The 16,675-nt window shown below is 45.6% G+C and overlaps 1 protein-coding gene across 1 annotated transcript in view; it reads left to right on the top strand.

Moving 5' to 3' along the window:
* Positions 1-16,675, top strand: part of LOC142786645 (metabotropic glutamate receptor 5-like) — a 128,786-nt gene that overhangs the window by 90,968 nt on the left and 21,143 nt on the right. The window contains exons 6-7 of the mRNA XM_075884277.1: positions 5,615-5,847; positions 8,031-8,274. Coding sequence (XP_075740392.1) covers positions 5,615-5,847; positions 8,031-8,274 — 477 coding nt within the window. The remainder of the gene's footprint in view (positions 1-5,614; positions 5,848-8,030; positions 8,275-16,675) is intronic.

A 16,675-nucleotide genomic window follows, 5' to 3' on the forward strand; every position in this document is an offset into this window, starting at 1 on the left:
ACATAAAAAAATCACATATACTAAACACCGGGCAGCAGTGGCAGCTATTCAAGACTAGAACCAATTTTATGCTCTGAGAAGAGCGCCACTAACCTGCAAAACGCAGAAGAAATTGTTCAGCTTGTGCCTAGAACGTCGCCACTGCTGCCGAATGCAATCCTCGGTGAAGGGGCAGTCTTTATATATGCAGATGGTCACGTGGTCCCGGAGATCACACGGTCCTGGAATCAGTCGCCTCCTGGTGCTCTGCAGATTGTGCTTGCTTCTGTGGGGCAGTCGATAATAATGGCACGTGTGTGATGATGCGCAGTGGTTTCAGTGGCTCCCAGCTACACGGCGAAACTGCAAAACGCAGAAGAAATTGTTCAGCTTGTGCCTAGAACGTCGCCACTGCTGCCGAATGGGCGTACGTGATGGCTGTATCAAAGGAGTACATATGTATCGTTTGTAAAATTGGGTAGGCAACCATTATTGACATTTCACGAAGATTAGCGTCTTTTTGAAAAGTAGTTTCGAGACCTGGCATAGCTCTGTGGTAAAATGCTTCATTGCAACGCAGAATGCTTCGGTTCGATTCGAGCTGGGACGCTGACATTTATTCTTTGCATGCCTCGGGTCGACGCTACCGATGTCGCGTATTTCTTTACGCTCGCGCGTTAAAATTGCCCGTGTAGGAAGGAAAATAGGAGGAGAAGAACGGCGGAAAGCTTAACCATGTTCTTGTTGTTCCTGGGTGGATACTAAGTGTCAATGGCCTGTGGCACATGCCCGCATACCAGTGGCACATACCCGCTCGTGGGTATGTGCCACTGTCTAGCGGGAAGTGTTTGACGACGTACGTGACGGGATTGTGACATTATTCATGTCTTGACCAGCGCGTTATATTCGTCAAACCAACTTACCCTTCCATGCTGATTTTATTTCACGCCAAGTTAAGGGGGGCCCACGAGAGCACCCAAACGTAAACGGCTAGATAGATACGCTCAAAGTCGCCGAAGTTCACTTAGAAACGTTTCGCATTTAAAAGACCGAGAGAAAGGAAAGAAAGAAAAGAATAAAGACAGAGAAGGATATCGAAATCGAGAGGAATAGACGAAAAGACACAGACACAAAACAGATATAAAAAGACAAACAGAGCAAGTGTGGCCATGTGTAGCTTAGTATACCAAGGCATGGGAAAGGGACAGGGTGGAGGGTATAAGCCTAGGCAAGCCAAGACCAGCTACGTGCTCACCAGCTCTCCTGTTACCCAGCCTTGCGAGATTTAGTGCAAGCTGCGCCAATTTCTTCTCTGTAAATGTAAGTGCTAGGCTTTTTGGACCACGAAAATTCGTTGCTTCTATTTAGTACACCCTGTATGGCAGAGTACTGGTATTGGAATACATTGCTACCGAAGCGCCAAGACAAATCGAAAGCAAAGACTAGCGTGAGTCTGGAACTTACGGGCCACAGAGCGCACGACAATGGCGTGATAAACCCGAAGCGGGAGGACACCTGCATGGAGGGAACATGCCTCAGTGGGCACCAGCGACCCCAGAAAACTACCGGTCACCTCATTTACCAGCTCCTAAGTCGAAACTGAAAGCACGTTTTCCGATTCTGTTTAGGGCAAGAAATATCTCTCTTTAGTTTTTCAGATAAAAGGAACGTGCGTACAGTGCAAGAAAATCTCTCACATTTTTCTAAGTAGCTCAAAAGAACATTTATTTGAATGTATTTTGCCAAATAAGTGAAAGAAAGTGTAGAAAATCAGTGGGCTATTTTCTAAAGCTCTTTTTAACCACCGATGTAATTAAGGTACATCGGTGAACAAAACCGGATGTCATCAAGGGGCATATCGGATAAGCTGATCAGGCGAGTTGGTATCCCTTATAACTGCAACATGTATTAGAGTGGGAGATATAAAAAGAGAACCAGGATACACACGTAGAAACAGGTAAGCGCTATTCTGTCGCCTACGGCGCCTGCTCGACTTTTCGTCTGCGTGGGCACATCAGCGTCGTATTATGGCGGGCGGGCAAGCATTGTAGGAGGCGTGTTGTGATTAATTTTTATACGCATTGTCCTAGTACATGCTGCAGTTATATAAACCGGTAGCCTCTCTAAAGCATCGCGTCTAGTCTGAACGCCCCGCAACTTCCATAAAACAGCCCTGTAACTGTTTTTCGTGTTGTGAGGCCATGTGTGGGGCCAAGAATATAGCTAGCACCACAATGCCCACCTTGCTGCGTTGCCAAAGCTGATGTCAGAGTCTGATACTTTCGCAACTAAGGCAAGGCCAGTCATAGAGGATGTGTTGCGACCCGTCATGCCCTTTAAAGTTTTCCCAGTTTGAGCTGTTCGTGATGAAAGCTTTGATAATGATCCACTCTGTCCTTCCAGTAATGAATCTTTCGGACGAATACGGATGGGTGGCCAAACTGGAGTTTTGAAAGTCGTTGTGCTTTAACGTGCGCCACCATCTGTCTCAGCGTAAACAAATCGCAAAATAGAAACGTTTTTCGGAGAGCCTTTTACGGCTTCCACAGCTATCGTTTTCTACCGTTGCGCAAAAGCAGTTACCGGTAAGCTGGTACCAACTGTCGCGTTAATGATCCCCCCTTCCCCAGTCCCCGAGTCAGAAAACGCAACCCATAGGATAGCAAGTTACAAAGCAGATAAGAAGACGCTGTGATTTACCGCTTGTGGAAAGCAGCTGGGCTTATCTTCGGGAAAAAAAAGTTAACAAGAATTGCACGTCATTACTACGCGTTCTCACTAGTCGTAAAGCGTGTGTCGTGTTTTGAAGCGATTTTTTTTTGAAACTGAAGAAACTCTCGGCTCCTCAACGAACAATGCATGCCTCCGAAGCAAGGCATCTGGCAACATGAAAGAAGAAACAAAAAAAAAACAAGGAAAGAGAAAAGCGCAATATATATGGAGCTGGTATAGAATACGCTCCCTAGGGATATATATATATATATATATATATATATATATATATATATATATATATATATATATATATATATATATATTCACTCAGGAAATTTATTGAAACATGCTGACTTTCTAGAGCCTGGGATGGTGGAGGAGATAGAGACAGGGAGTTGACGTTTGCATCTCTTTTTGCCAAGGAACATGGCTATAAATTATAGAGTATAGGTTCCATTTACCTAAACCTACTGCTGCAGAAAAGATCTCGTCTATTTTCTGATATATTTTTGTTTTTATTTCTTTTTCATTACATCCTCCCTGACACATGCTTCGTGCGTCTGCGACGTGTGATCTTCGATTCTTTCTTTAAATTGAAAAGCCTCGATCTCTCGCATTCCTATCGACAGACTTCGCGACTGAATTCTTCTTCGGCGCTGAGACGTCAGCGTCCGTACACACAAACCAACGAAACGCAAATAAATCGATAGCCAGCCTTACTGTGTAGCCTCGCCGGTTTCCGCGAGTGCAGCCGTCCTCGAGTCCTCCTGACCAAGCTTCGCATGTGCCCTCGGAGCATGTTTGTTTGGTCGAAAAGCTGAGATAAGGGTGAGAGAGCGAGTGTGTGCGTGTGTGTGCGTGTGTGTGTGTGTGTGCGTGCATGCGTGCGTGCGTGCAGAGTAGTAGAATATTTTCAATATGTGCCATATAGGACAATATTTCCGGGAACTCCTCCTCGTCTGAGCTCACTGAGTCTCACGTACTTCCCTTGCTGACACGATATTACTTACACCCTTCCTTCGATGCCCACCTACAACCCCCTCCCAATACTTTCCTAGCTGCCAACACCGACAACAACGAACTCTACCCTACATTACATTCGTTCTTTAGTTTGTTTCCTTGAGGTCTCTATTAGTTTCTTCTTCGACATCGCGATCATCTTTGCGTTTGTCATTCAATTATTTTGCAAGCGCATGTAAAACGAAGTCATAAGGTATCAAATTACTATAATATATATGACTATATAGCAGTACAGCGGAGTATGGTGGTAATATTCTTGGTCCCTCACAACCTCAAATCTTATTCATCCATCATCATCTGTGTTGTGCAGCGAAGATCTGCGTCATGTCAGGTCACGTGCTCATCGTTTCTCACTCGTTTCTGCTCCGTAACCGCGCCACGCTACAGGTGTTTCCTGTTGCGTGCTTCGAATCTTCATGCATGGTCGCTGTAGGGATGAATGAACAGTAAAGTTGCAATTTGTATACCCTGCGTGCTGTCGCCGCTGGCCACAGCTGTGCACAGAAAATGTGCCTCGAGCGTGCGTGATCGTCACATTACTGGACAGCTCGGAATGTTCGCGGAAGCGATGGTCAACAAAAAAAAAAGCAAGCCAACGCACAAGGTTGGAAGGGCAGCCTTTCTCTATAAAGAATTCACGACAGCGGAAGGACTCCTGCACACGTGTCGGCTGCTCATAAGTTATGACCGGAGCAGACGGCCATTCTCACGTCCTTTTTATTTACGCAATACCCGAGCGTTCATCCATTCCAGTCAGGTAGTTATTTAGTTACCCTAATGCGTCTAGCGCTTGATTTGGTATGCACTGTCTCGCGAATCATGTGCTACGATGCTTTGCTTTTGGAAATTTCGAAACCTAGCAGATGGATCAATGGCTAGATGCTTTCCTTCTTTTACGTTTCGCTAACGGATCAACCAGATGACATCTTTAGATATGTATGAATAAAATGAGATAAGGCTTTCTTATATCATGGCGTTATATTAAGCAAGCCAGCGATGGAAAGAGTGATAAATAACGCGCGAAAGGCAGAGCATGATTGCGTAGTTGGCGTAGTTGGTATCATTGCACTTCAAGAACGATAAAGAGAGGCGTAAAGAAAGTTGCTATATTTTGACTGTGACAGCCTTCTACAACGCGCATATAGCAAGAAGTTTTTCGGTTGTGTGTGATACGCGAACAATACACATTGGTTTTGCGTGTTGATTATTTGTTTGTATTACCGTAAAGCTGAATATGAATGCCTTCAAGACATTTTATGCTAGATAAAGAGATCCACGGTTGCTAAATTATCACACGTTCTGTTATGTATTTTCCCAAGTCAACTCGTAGGCAAAAGACAAATTCTTATTCTTCGTCGTTGATTTGTTTTGTAGTGCCCCAGGCATCGCTTCTCGTTTACACAAGCGACTATGTCGTCTATTCATGTGATAAGATGTTCACTCTTCAGGTGACGGCATCATTACGTCACAAAATTTGACGACTTGTGACGTGGTGATAACGTTATAGGGTGACGTTACCACATGGCTGTTTCTTGCATCACTCGTGTTGGCGCCGACGCCACTGACGTTCACATTTCGCTTTTGGTGAGGTGTATACGCCTTTATAAGTTTGCTTTACCTTGGCGCTGCTGCCCTTTTGATGGTCCGTTGAACGTCATCTGACTCGTGTTGATTTCCCATGACAGTCAGCGCACGAAAAAAGAAAACACAATCCCAGGCACACGCTTGTGTACATGCTTGTGGTGTGTAGAGAAGTGCACAAGTACACGCCTGTGGCGTGTATTTCATAGTTTTCTGTGTCCTTTTGTTGCGTTGACCATCATGAGTATGTTCCAACTAGAACTATTTGCCACATTACCTGCTTATTTGCTGTCTCTGCTCCATTAATGTCCTTCTGCAGCGATGGCTGGTCTGACCGCCAGGACGTGGTCAAGAACCAGGAGAAGGCGTCCGTCGGGAGCCTCTCGATCCGATTTCACGCCAACTACGACCACGCCTTTGATCACTACTACTTCGGCCTGAACCCTTTCACCAACACGCGGAACCCTTGGTTCAAGGAGTTCTGGGAAGGACGATTCAACTGCTCACTGGGTGTCGGTCCGGGCTCGGCACGCTACAATCGAACGTGCACGGGTGAGCAATAGAGGGACATGACAAACATTTTATATATATATAATGGGAAAGAAGTGTATATTTAAGGGCTCGTTTTTCCGTGTTTTGACACAATAATATTGAGATCTAACAGACAATAATGCCAATGAATGTATAGGGGAAGGTATTAGAACCAATGTAATGTATATAAGAAGAAAGAAAAGTGGGTAAAAAATAACTTTCCGTGAGCAGGAATCGAACCTACGACCTTCGAATAAGGCATTCGATGCCCTAACCACTGAGCTATCATGGCGGCCGTCCCCCCAGCCACTTTATTGGATTTATATGTTAATTTAAACGTGGGAGTGTCAGTCAGCGCCATCTGTACCCATAGCGGCGAGTGTGGAACACCCTTTTATGAGCCTGTGTGGCGTCACGTAGCACGTGAATATATTACGAGCGGGCAGCTGACCAATAGTCCCTCGTATACAACCTAACGGCACCAAGTCTGCCAGTACGAGACCCTCTTTAATGAATAAGGGAAAGAAGCGTATACCCAAGGGCTCGTTTTTCCGTGTTTTGACACAATAATAATGAGATCTAACAGACAAGAAAGCCAAGGAATGTATAGGGTATAAGGGATAATATTAGAACCAATGTAATGTAAATAAAAAGAAAGAAAAGTGGGTGAAAAAATAACTTGCCAATTCCTGCTCACGGCAAGTTATTTTTTCACCCACTTTTCTTTCTTCTTTTTTACATTACATTGGTTCTGATAACTTCCCCTATACATTACTTGGCATTATTGTCTGTTAGATCTCATATATATATATATATATATATATATATATATATATATATATATATATATATATATATATATATATATATATATATATATATATATATACATATATATATATATATATATATATATATATATATATATATATATATATATATATATATATATATATATATATATATATATATATATATATATATATATTGGAGGGATGCCCTGAGGAGAGAGAGGGGGAGCGAACGCAAGCAGGGGGTAGAAGAGAAGTGGAGAGAGTGTCGCGCAGATGTTGCAGGGAGTTAAGGAGGAGAGTTGCGCATGGGTAGAGTGAGCATGGACACCGCCGACGCCACGGTACATATGCCCGAGCAAGAGATGCTTCGCATCTAAAAAGTGAGGCAGAAGGAAAAGAAAAGCGGAGAGAAACAAACAAGGCTGCCCAGCTCTGCCCTTCATTCAGACTTGGCGCCACTAGAGGGAAGTTGCCTTAATATTTGTTACAAAGTTATGGGCAACTATGCATACACACCACCCATAACAATCGCAGTAAGTTCACTTGACCTTTAGAATTAAATATCTTCCGATCACGATAGAGAGCTCATGCAATATACTGCAGGCGAAGTGGCTTCTTTAGAGTAATTTAAGAACTTTTGACTCTGGACTGTTGAATGTTTGACATGAAATTGCTCACCATCCTTGACCATTCCCCGCCTCACCGCCGAAAGCGGCTAAGCGGCTGATAAAGGTCACATTCATTCTAACTCGAAGACGTACGGGAAATTCTATAGCATTTTCCGGACGACACTGTTCACCTGCCTTACTACATTCACTTTGAAGACAAGATGCATCTCAGATGTCTATACCTGAAACAATATCCACGCAGCTCGGAAGTTCTTATTGCTTCTGAATGCCCGCTGCAACCGCAATCCTCAATTTGTTTTTTTTTTACACAATAGAAGCTAGTGTAGATAATAGAAGAAAGCGTCGGCTGCTCTCTCTATGTGGTGGAACATACTACACAACATTTTGTTATTTCTTAACAGTAAAAAAGACAGCGCTGATTTAATGGTGAATGCCGTTGGAATGCTTCACAGCTATTCCAAATTATCACTAGTTATCTTCACTTGCTTTTATAGCCAAAGCAAATCAACATTAGTCCACTTGGTTGGTGTTAATTCAGCAAATACAGCAGCCAACAGCATTACGTGAATACACATGGTTGACTTGTCATATGTGAAATGTAGGCATCGCACGAACTTGTAACGTTATTTTCTACTCTACAACTCTTACTTTGGACGGAAACAAACAACACCGGGACAACGGAGGTAGCATACGTGGAGGATACATTTTCGTTATCGCTTACAAGTTAATCAAAACTTATGTTGCGGCTCAACTCTCATCGTAATCCTCTGTTCGTGTCTAGGCAAGGAAGACCTAAGAGAGGGCCACAAGCAGGACACCAAAGTGGAGTTTGTGAAAAAGTCCATATACACCATGGCGTATGGCCTACACAACATGCAACGCGACCTCTGTCCCAACACGTCCGGCGTGTGCCCCGCCATGGTGCCCGTCAACGGCTCCGTCTTCTTGCAGTACCTGATGAACGCCACATTCGCGTGGAACAACGAGACGGTTTTCTTCCACGAGAACGGAGACCCCCCAGGACGGTGAGCGAATCCTTGAAGTGTCATATCAATCGCTTCTTAGAAATATGCCAAGCAGGCTGTAAAAGAAAAAAAAAGCTTTGTTTGGCCGCTACGGCAAAGCAATGAATGTCATAGGAACTAATTGAAATGTTAAAAGAGGTAATGATAGCAGCTAATACCGCTCTGGCGTGACTCCACTCTGGCATGTCTCAGCTCTGGTGTAAGGGATCCGTTCGGTCATAACTCGGCGAAAAGGGGGCATATGGCTGCTCGAGAAAGCGAAACAGTTTTCGTGCTGTTGAGCTCTTGCTGCCAAAACGATGGTGGTGTCACTGTCAGGTTTTCCATCATATTCTGCCACATTTAGCTGATGTTCGTGGAAGCAGTGCAATATGCAGCCAACTGATACGCCGCACGTTATCTCAGTTTATGTTACATACAGTTCGCTTGCCGAATAAGGTCATGAATGAACGAAATGTAACATGCCGCGGCCTGACGTCCCTGCACGGTCAGTGGTTCAGGGCCTGGAAGTAAAGAAAAAACATATAACCCCAGATCTGACGTCGTGCGTACGCACAATCTATATATACATGTTTATAGCCAGAGAGAGAGAGAGAGAAAAGAAGATAAAGAAAAGGTAATGAGAGGCAGAGAGGTAAACTAAGCTCTCATTTGCTACCCTACCAGTGCAGAGAGAAAAGGGGGCGGCAAGTGTAAGGGTTTGCATGACGAATCTACGATACGAATGTAAATAAGGCATGCTGTAGTGAAGGGTTCCTGAAATATCGGTTATCCGGTGTGAAATCGCGCAACACACGGACCTCTAGCATTTCGCCCATGTCGAAATGCGACTGCCACAGCCGAGATTTTCCTCCACACACTAAGGTCGCCCTTCTGGCGCAAAGAGCCCACCGCGGTGGTCTAGTGTCTGAGGTACTCCACTGCTGACCCGCGGCTTCCGGGATCGAATCCTGGCATCGGCGGCTGCATTTTTAATGGAGGCGAAAATGCTGTAGGCCCGTGTGCTCAGATTTGCGTGAACGTTAAAGAACCCCAGGTTGTCGGAATTTCCGGAGCCGTGCACTACGGCGTCTCTCATGATCACATGATGGTTTTGGGACTTTAAACCTCACATACCAATCAAATCTTCTGGCTCAAAGAGCAGTGGGGAGGAGGGACAGATTGAGAGAGAGAGATGGCGCGAGTGCAGGTTATTCTATTATCGGAGCAGCGCCTACCAGATTCCGGGAGAGCCCATAATAGCTCTAGACCTGACGTGCGCCTGTAGTTCCTGTAGACAAGATGGTGCAGCCTTTACGCCGAGGCCGAGAGTGGTGTAACGAGACTCATCTCACTGGCACAGAAGTGTTCAAGCAGACCGAGCAAAGCAGCAAGCTAATCTGAAGCTACGGCTTCCTGGAAAGACGAAAAGAAAGACGTTCTCGAAGAGTTAGCTGGAATGGCGGTTCGCCTTGCCGAGTGTCAAGCGCATTCTTCACTTGTCCGTTATCCGTGACTAATTACGGCACCGGGTCGTTACTTCCAGACGCGCCATTTCCCGAACCTAGACAACGCCGAAAAACACACGCAGCCAAGCTTCCCTCCACCCACTAATTATTTTTTTCCCGGCGTGGCTCATCGGTGCCGCCCATTCACGCTTTGCGCACATGTCACTGTGGTGCTTGTGTGAAGGGACCAGGCACTTTGCCGTGCCTGGTCCCTTCCCCCCCTTCCCCCTTAGCATCGCTTGTCTTAATGTTCAGGTAAATGATGACACACTTGATGCATTAGAGAGAGCGAACGTGAAGTGACGTACATACTTCACCTTTTATTTTGTGAGAGACAACATCTTAACTGAAGCGTGAGAGTGCGTATGCTTCTTTACGCCAGCAGGCTAATTGTGGCTGTCTAAATTTTCTTCACAAAACTTCCATGGCATCCCGTTTCTGTACACAACATTGTTATCGTTTTCATGCGCTGCTTTTGGCTGTGTTTATTTGTCACATTAGTTCGGCACAATCAGTGAAAACAACTGGCATTTATGTCAAGCAAAGCATACGGGATAATTTTGTCGTGTTCAACTGTACTGTAATGACTACGACCTAAATTTAAAGCAATTAAAGTGGACGAAAAAGTACCCTTTTTATTGTTGTGATTTAAACCCTCAACTTCTTTCAATTTAGCTCGTAATCATTACGCCGTGGCTAAACACAGCAAGCAAAGCCTGTTGCTTTCATTGCTTGTGCGTAGCAGAAAAACAAGCTACTTGAACCAATCCCCTCCCGTCTCACTGAAATGTTCACTTCTTTCATTCCACTTTGATTATTATTGCTATAGCCATTATATGCACACTCTCGGCTGGATTTCGTAATTTACCGCCGGCGTAGGCGTGGGCGTCCCGCACCGTATATGTATACGTATCTATATATATGAAAACTCAAAAAAGAAAAAAAATACAAAAAAGACCCTGGCGCGTGGAAACGAACGTGGGACTTTCACGCCGAGGATGTGAGGCGTTAACAACCTAGCCACCAAAGTGTACCTCTTTGAACGTTCAAACGGCAAGCTATTTATATTTACCACTTACCGCTGTTGGCGGGCATCTCGGGGGAACTATCGTGTTTTCGGCATTATCAGCAAGATGGCGTAATGAGCGCGCGGTGGCTGTCATCTCTCACGCGTACTTTGGCCCGTGGAGAAGAGGGGAGCGGACGATCTTTCTCTCGCCCTTATCTCCCGGTGGGGAGGATCATACGTATTGGCTGGCGTTGGGCTTGCACTGGAACAATTCTGTTGTAGTTACGGGGCGCTCAAATGTCACTGCAGTAGTTGCACAGCCTCCGTTCGCGAAAAGGGCACGCTTTTCAGACATTGCGAAGTAACAACTGAGATGCTTATTCGCGTTTATCTGTATTGTGAGTACGTTTCGTGCATCATTTTGTGCGTAAAAAGCGAGGGGCACGTTTAGATATGATTGTCATTTTGCGCTTGACCTTCCAAATTGTTGCTATCGCGTTCATTGCAATGCCTTTGTGGCAAATATGTGACTTTTAAAGACGATAGTCTTTCTTGGGGTAATGCGACGCAAAAATTTTGTTCTGTCTGTCTGTCTGTCTGTCTGTCTGTCTGTCTGTCTGTCTTCTGTCTGTCTGTCTGTCTGTCTGTCTGTCTGTCTGTCTGTCTGTCTGTCTGTCTGTCGGCGGACAAGCAAACCTTTGTTTGCTTGTCCGCCGTAACGATACTCCAAACGGCACCAAGCAACACCCCAAACGGGTAACCCTATCCACAGCACCCACCATTATTGCTTAAGTTTCAGAGTTCATACTTGTGCGATTTTAAATAAAAAACAATAACTGCGCCTATCTGAGGTACCATAACAACACGTCAATATTTATTATGTGGTCCTTCATACTAGAGAAGGCACACATAAGTAATTCTAAAGACCGTAGCGTTAATCACGCTGCGCTGACAGTGCAACGTGATGCTCAAAAAGTCGTGTGTTTCCAGCGCTTTGCTAATACAACACTGTGGTGGCACCTGCCCGTCGCTTTGCGTCTTAGACCTTAGCGCCTCGGAGACAGGCACGCATCTTTCTCCGCGGGCGCGCAGGCCTTCCTTCGTTTTCGAAGATAACTGCCAGATAGCGCTCGTGTCTAACGTGCCTCGATGCGCTCGTTCGCCTTCGCTGCACGGATCGAGACTCTCTAACGCAGCGTTTCCAGAATATAATTCATCAATTTCGCTTCCGCAGTACATCAAATAGACGTTTTGTTCACTCTCTCTACACGCAAGACTTTTGACGACATTTGCAGTGAAATGAGCAGATATGGGGCCAATTTTTTTCTTCTTCCTTAACTGTATCTATTCCGTTTTCAAGATGGAGTCAGCAAATGTACCTTTTTGCGGCAATTGCAATTATGGTTCCCCTCAGTACCTCCTTTATTCTTTTGCGTGTGCAAGGGACAGATTGGTTGTCTAACTGGTATTGCAATACTTGAGTGAAAAGAGGGTTCGCGCTCGCACACACAAAAAGAAAAATAAGATTAGAAACAAGGTTTAATGGCGTTGTAACGAATTCCCAGTTTGGTTTAGCGCCACGGAACTTCTGTTTAAGGCTTCCTGCCGCCTGGTCCTTTGCCCATACCTCTTTGTGAGCGAGCACCATCAATACAAGGCCATCATCAACATCATCATCATCATCATCATCATCATATGCTCTGAAAAAGGATTGCCATGGCATAGACAAAGCGAGGGTTTACGTTGATCTTATTTTTTGAGCTTCGTTGATGAGTTTTGTGCGTTTGCTGCAGGTACAGAGGAATTACAAAGACCGCTAGTAAGTCTAACTGCCCTTATGTTGACTTTTTTACGATAAAAAAAAAACCGCTACGCGAAACGATAAGTTGATGTTATTCAAACATAAGAGAACTGCATATGGCAGCAACAGCTCTATAGCTTACCAAGACCGACCAACCGACCGACCGACCGACCGACCGTTAGTTTGCCGCACTTCTCCATTTTTCCCTTTTAAAAGCCCCACCGCCCATGCACAGGAGCTGCTCAGCCTCACAAACTATTTCTACCCCTTTGCTATGCGGTGCATGGATTTGCCTTCGTGACAACAAGCGACGTAACTGTAGCTCTTCGGTCTTTCCGTTCGCGTGCAGTGCTCGCTTTCGGCAATTTATAAAACTGAGCTACTGTGTCGTATGCTAACGTCGTATACGGTATCGCCGTCGTTTCTAATGACCTCGGCTAAAATAAAGGATTTGCCACTCGTAGTCACCTAATAAAAGGTGATGACTCAGTCAAAGAATGTTGGGGTGGCCTAACGACCTAAATGACAGCGCTGTCGAATACGCCGGAATGAAGGGTTTCGGATCGATTTTGACCACCTGAAATATTCTTTATAGTACACTAAAACTTGAAAGCGACGTCGTTTTTGACAACTTTCTCGTCGTAAGGACGCTGCCACTATCGGAAATCACTTGCGCGGGGACCATATGTACCTGGTCACCGAGACAGGTGGGTTGCTGGATCAACGCGATACACGATCAAGTGGCGTACAGGAGTGATAAGTGGCCCCGCCACGGTGATTTAGTGGCTAAGGTACTCGGCTGCTGACCCGCAGGTCGCGGGATCGAATCCCGGTTGCGGCGGCTGCATTTCCGATGGGCGCGGAAATGCTCTAGGCCCGTGTACTCAGATTTGGGTGCACGTTAAAGAACCCCAGGTGGTCAAAATTTCCGGAGCCCTCCACTACGGCGTCTCTCATAATCATACGGTGTTTTTTGGACGTTAAACCCCGCATATAAATCAATCAATCAATCAATCAATCAATCAGGAGTGATGAGTGTATACCGACTTTAACAGGAACACGAGTAGTCTGTAAGATGATGCTTCCGTCATCCTGCTTGTTCGTGCAGCACCTGCATTTCCGTTCATTGTCATAGGTGACGATGACGCTGCAAGTCCTGCAAGTTCTTCGAGGTATATTGAGAACCACTATCAGAAAGCGGTACGGAACACAGGGCAGACTTTGCGAGCTGTTCGTGACAGGAAATTCAACGCACTCAGTTTTAACCTCTGAGCTGTTTTTTTTTTTCAAATCGTTCGTTTGGAGTCGATCGCAGTAAACTATCATCGTCTTAACAGGTATGTCCCCTTGAGCGGCCTACAAGAAAACTATATGATCGTCACCATAGCGGTATGTGCCTCAGAAATTAGGTAAATGCAGTGACACATTGCTAACCACTGGTCCACTATAAATAAAGTAGGCAACTTTTGGCCCGACAAATGACTGCGAAGCTGCGGTGAGCCGAAGACCACGAGTACGTCAAACTATAGAGTCTTCTAAAAATAGCTAGAGGGGGCTCTGGCGCTGCGATTCTTCAGCGACCATGGGAAGGAGGGGTAGTACATAGATTTGCCTAGTCTTCGTGCTTGCGGGCATCAAACGCAATTGTGGCTTCGTTTATTTCAGTGTTTTCGTTTCGTTTCGAATAAAAGAAGAAACCGTTTTTACCTTCGCGACCCGATTTGAATTGGCGAGCCTCAAAGGTCAAGGTGGTGAAGTGCGACTGCTGAACATTTGCGGATTTTTGTTTCGCGACGAAGCAGCTTTTAAGCCACGCAATGCAAACCGTAGCCCAAAGTACGGAAATTAGACAAATACGTGAACTACCCATCATTCCCATGCTCACTGAACCGCCATGCCTTGCAGCTCCCATAGACACTAGTGCCAGAGTTCCCTCTAGTGTATTTATAGGAAGCGCTATGCGTCAAACAAGAGAATAGCAGGGAGCGGTAAAGGTAACGGTGGCTTCGAAGACACCGATGCGATGGAAAGGCTACCATAACGATGACGTGTCCGTAGATCTATGACAGGTGCGAACGCTCGGTTTCAACGCGACTTTACGTCTCTGAAGTTTGGACATCTATGTCGTGTCTGTGACTGTGTGTGGCGTAACTCGAACCTCTCTGCACTGAGAATCATCTTATAAACAACTATACATCACCTAGATGAAACCTAGCAATAACTTAGAATAAACCTAGAACCTGCATCACCTAACGAAGGCATACACACAAAAAACCTAAACATTCGTCCAGTGTCACTGTTTCAAGCCTTGCGTGGCTTAGTGCTAATTCCGCCTTTCTTTTTCCCCTTTTCTGTCGTAACAGTGAAGTGCTGGGTACCGTTGAGCGTGTTTGCGATAATAATTCCGCCGTTTTCTGCACAGCTTCTTACGTCCAGGCGCAACATGCCACACCCCCTCGTAAAATCACCCGCTTATCGGTTGGCTTATGAGACGGTCGTGGATCGATTCGAGAGAAGTTATAACGTCACCGGACATCACTTGGGTTATACAAGGCACTAGGCTGCTGACCCGCAGGTCGCGGGATCGAGTCGCGGCTGTGGCGGCTGCACTCGATGGAGGCGATAATGCCGTGAGTTCATGTGCTCAGATTTGGGTGCACGTTAAAGAATCCCAGATGGTCGAAATTTCCGGAGCCCTCCACTACGGCGTCACTCATAATAATATGGTGGTCTTGGGACGTTCCACCCCACATATCAATCCGATTGCCCATTCTCTCATCGGAGGGCCTTCAACCAGGCTCTATTAGGTTGAACTTCCAGCCTCCAACCTATCTGTTGCCTTGCCTCGCCTATTTGAATTAGCAAACTACGCCAGGGAGCATTATCGTTTATCAGGGAGCATTTAAACAGCACGCGTTATCTTGCTGTTTAAAGAAGTACGTCATGCCATTGGCGGCAACCGTCACGAAAGGGTTGTGTTACCTAAGCCTTCTAGGAATGTAATTGCAAACCTATAGCTAATACCCCGAAGCTTCGGGGTTAATAAAATGGCGTAAGAAAGGTCTCTTCATGCGAGTGTTATCGTGCGGCTCATTAGCTTGTGCAATAAACTGCAGAATTCGCTGACAAGCTTTACCTTCGGCTGATACAGCGCATTAATTTCTAGTGGATGTGGAAGTCGACGTTGCGCTTTGTTTTTTTTTTTTCTAGACGCTTGAGATGTTTGCGTGTACAAGGATATTTCACGCTTCATAAACTGCACTAACTTTACCTAACGCTTTTGAAAGGTACCCCTGCCTCTTATACTAGCTTCATCGTTTGTCGCTAGCGAACGCGCTGTTACTCGTGCAAGCTGGAAGCGATGTTTTCCCACTAACTCGCAGTTATTGTTAGCCGGAAAGCATCCCCGGACGAGCCACGTGTGATTCATTGTTTTTTTCTTTAAGCGAAAGTGAAAGTGACAGCACGGATGAACCGAATGTCGCGAATTTCTTTTCGTGGAGGCGCGTTCGGAGAATCGGGTGCGAGTCAATTATACTTTAGCGAAATATTTCGCATGGCTTCTTTACTGCGGTGCACCGTCGAAACAGATGGTTCGCGGAAAAGAACTCCGCACTGCCAATGATTTCTGCTAGGCTGGGAAAACAAAACGGCCGCCTGCTCTGGAGTTTCTCTGCCTCCGTCGTCGACGCCTCGCCTGGAGCCAGAGCCACAGCTGGTGGTGGGTTTCGCGTGCGTGCTTCGAGAGATATTGCAGCTATTTTTGTGCTTTTTCGTTGCAAAATGACGCCAGCTGTATACTTTAGTGCTGATTTCAAGTCGACGAGCATTTCACTGTCCTGTGCTATTCGCTTCGCATAGTAAATGCCTGCCGCATGGCAACGCGACTACCCAATGCAGCAGCTGCTCAGCAGAGCATTTCAAGCGTTTCTCACGGCAGACTTCGTCTTCATGACGTGGTTAACTTAATATATTTCGTGTTCTTCCTCCGCGTCATGTTTGAAATGAGTACTACTTTTCACACAAGGCACCTTTTTTTTGGCGATCTCAATCACATCAGGTTTCGTTGCCAGAAATTTAGTGAATTAATTGTCCTAAAAATTT

The sequence above is a fragment of the Rhipicephalus microplus genome, unplaced genomic scaffold, assembly GCF_043290135.1.
Source record: "Rhipicephalus microplus isolate Deutch F79 unplaced genomic scaffold, USDA_Rmic scaffold_27, whole genome shotgun sequence".
NCBI classification, from domain to species: domain Eukaryota; kingdom Metazoa; phylum Arthropoda; class Arachnida; order Ixodida; family Ixodidae; genus Rhipicephalus; species Rhipicephalus microplus.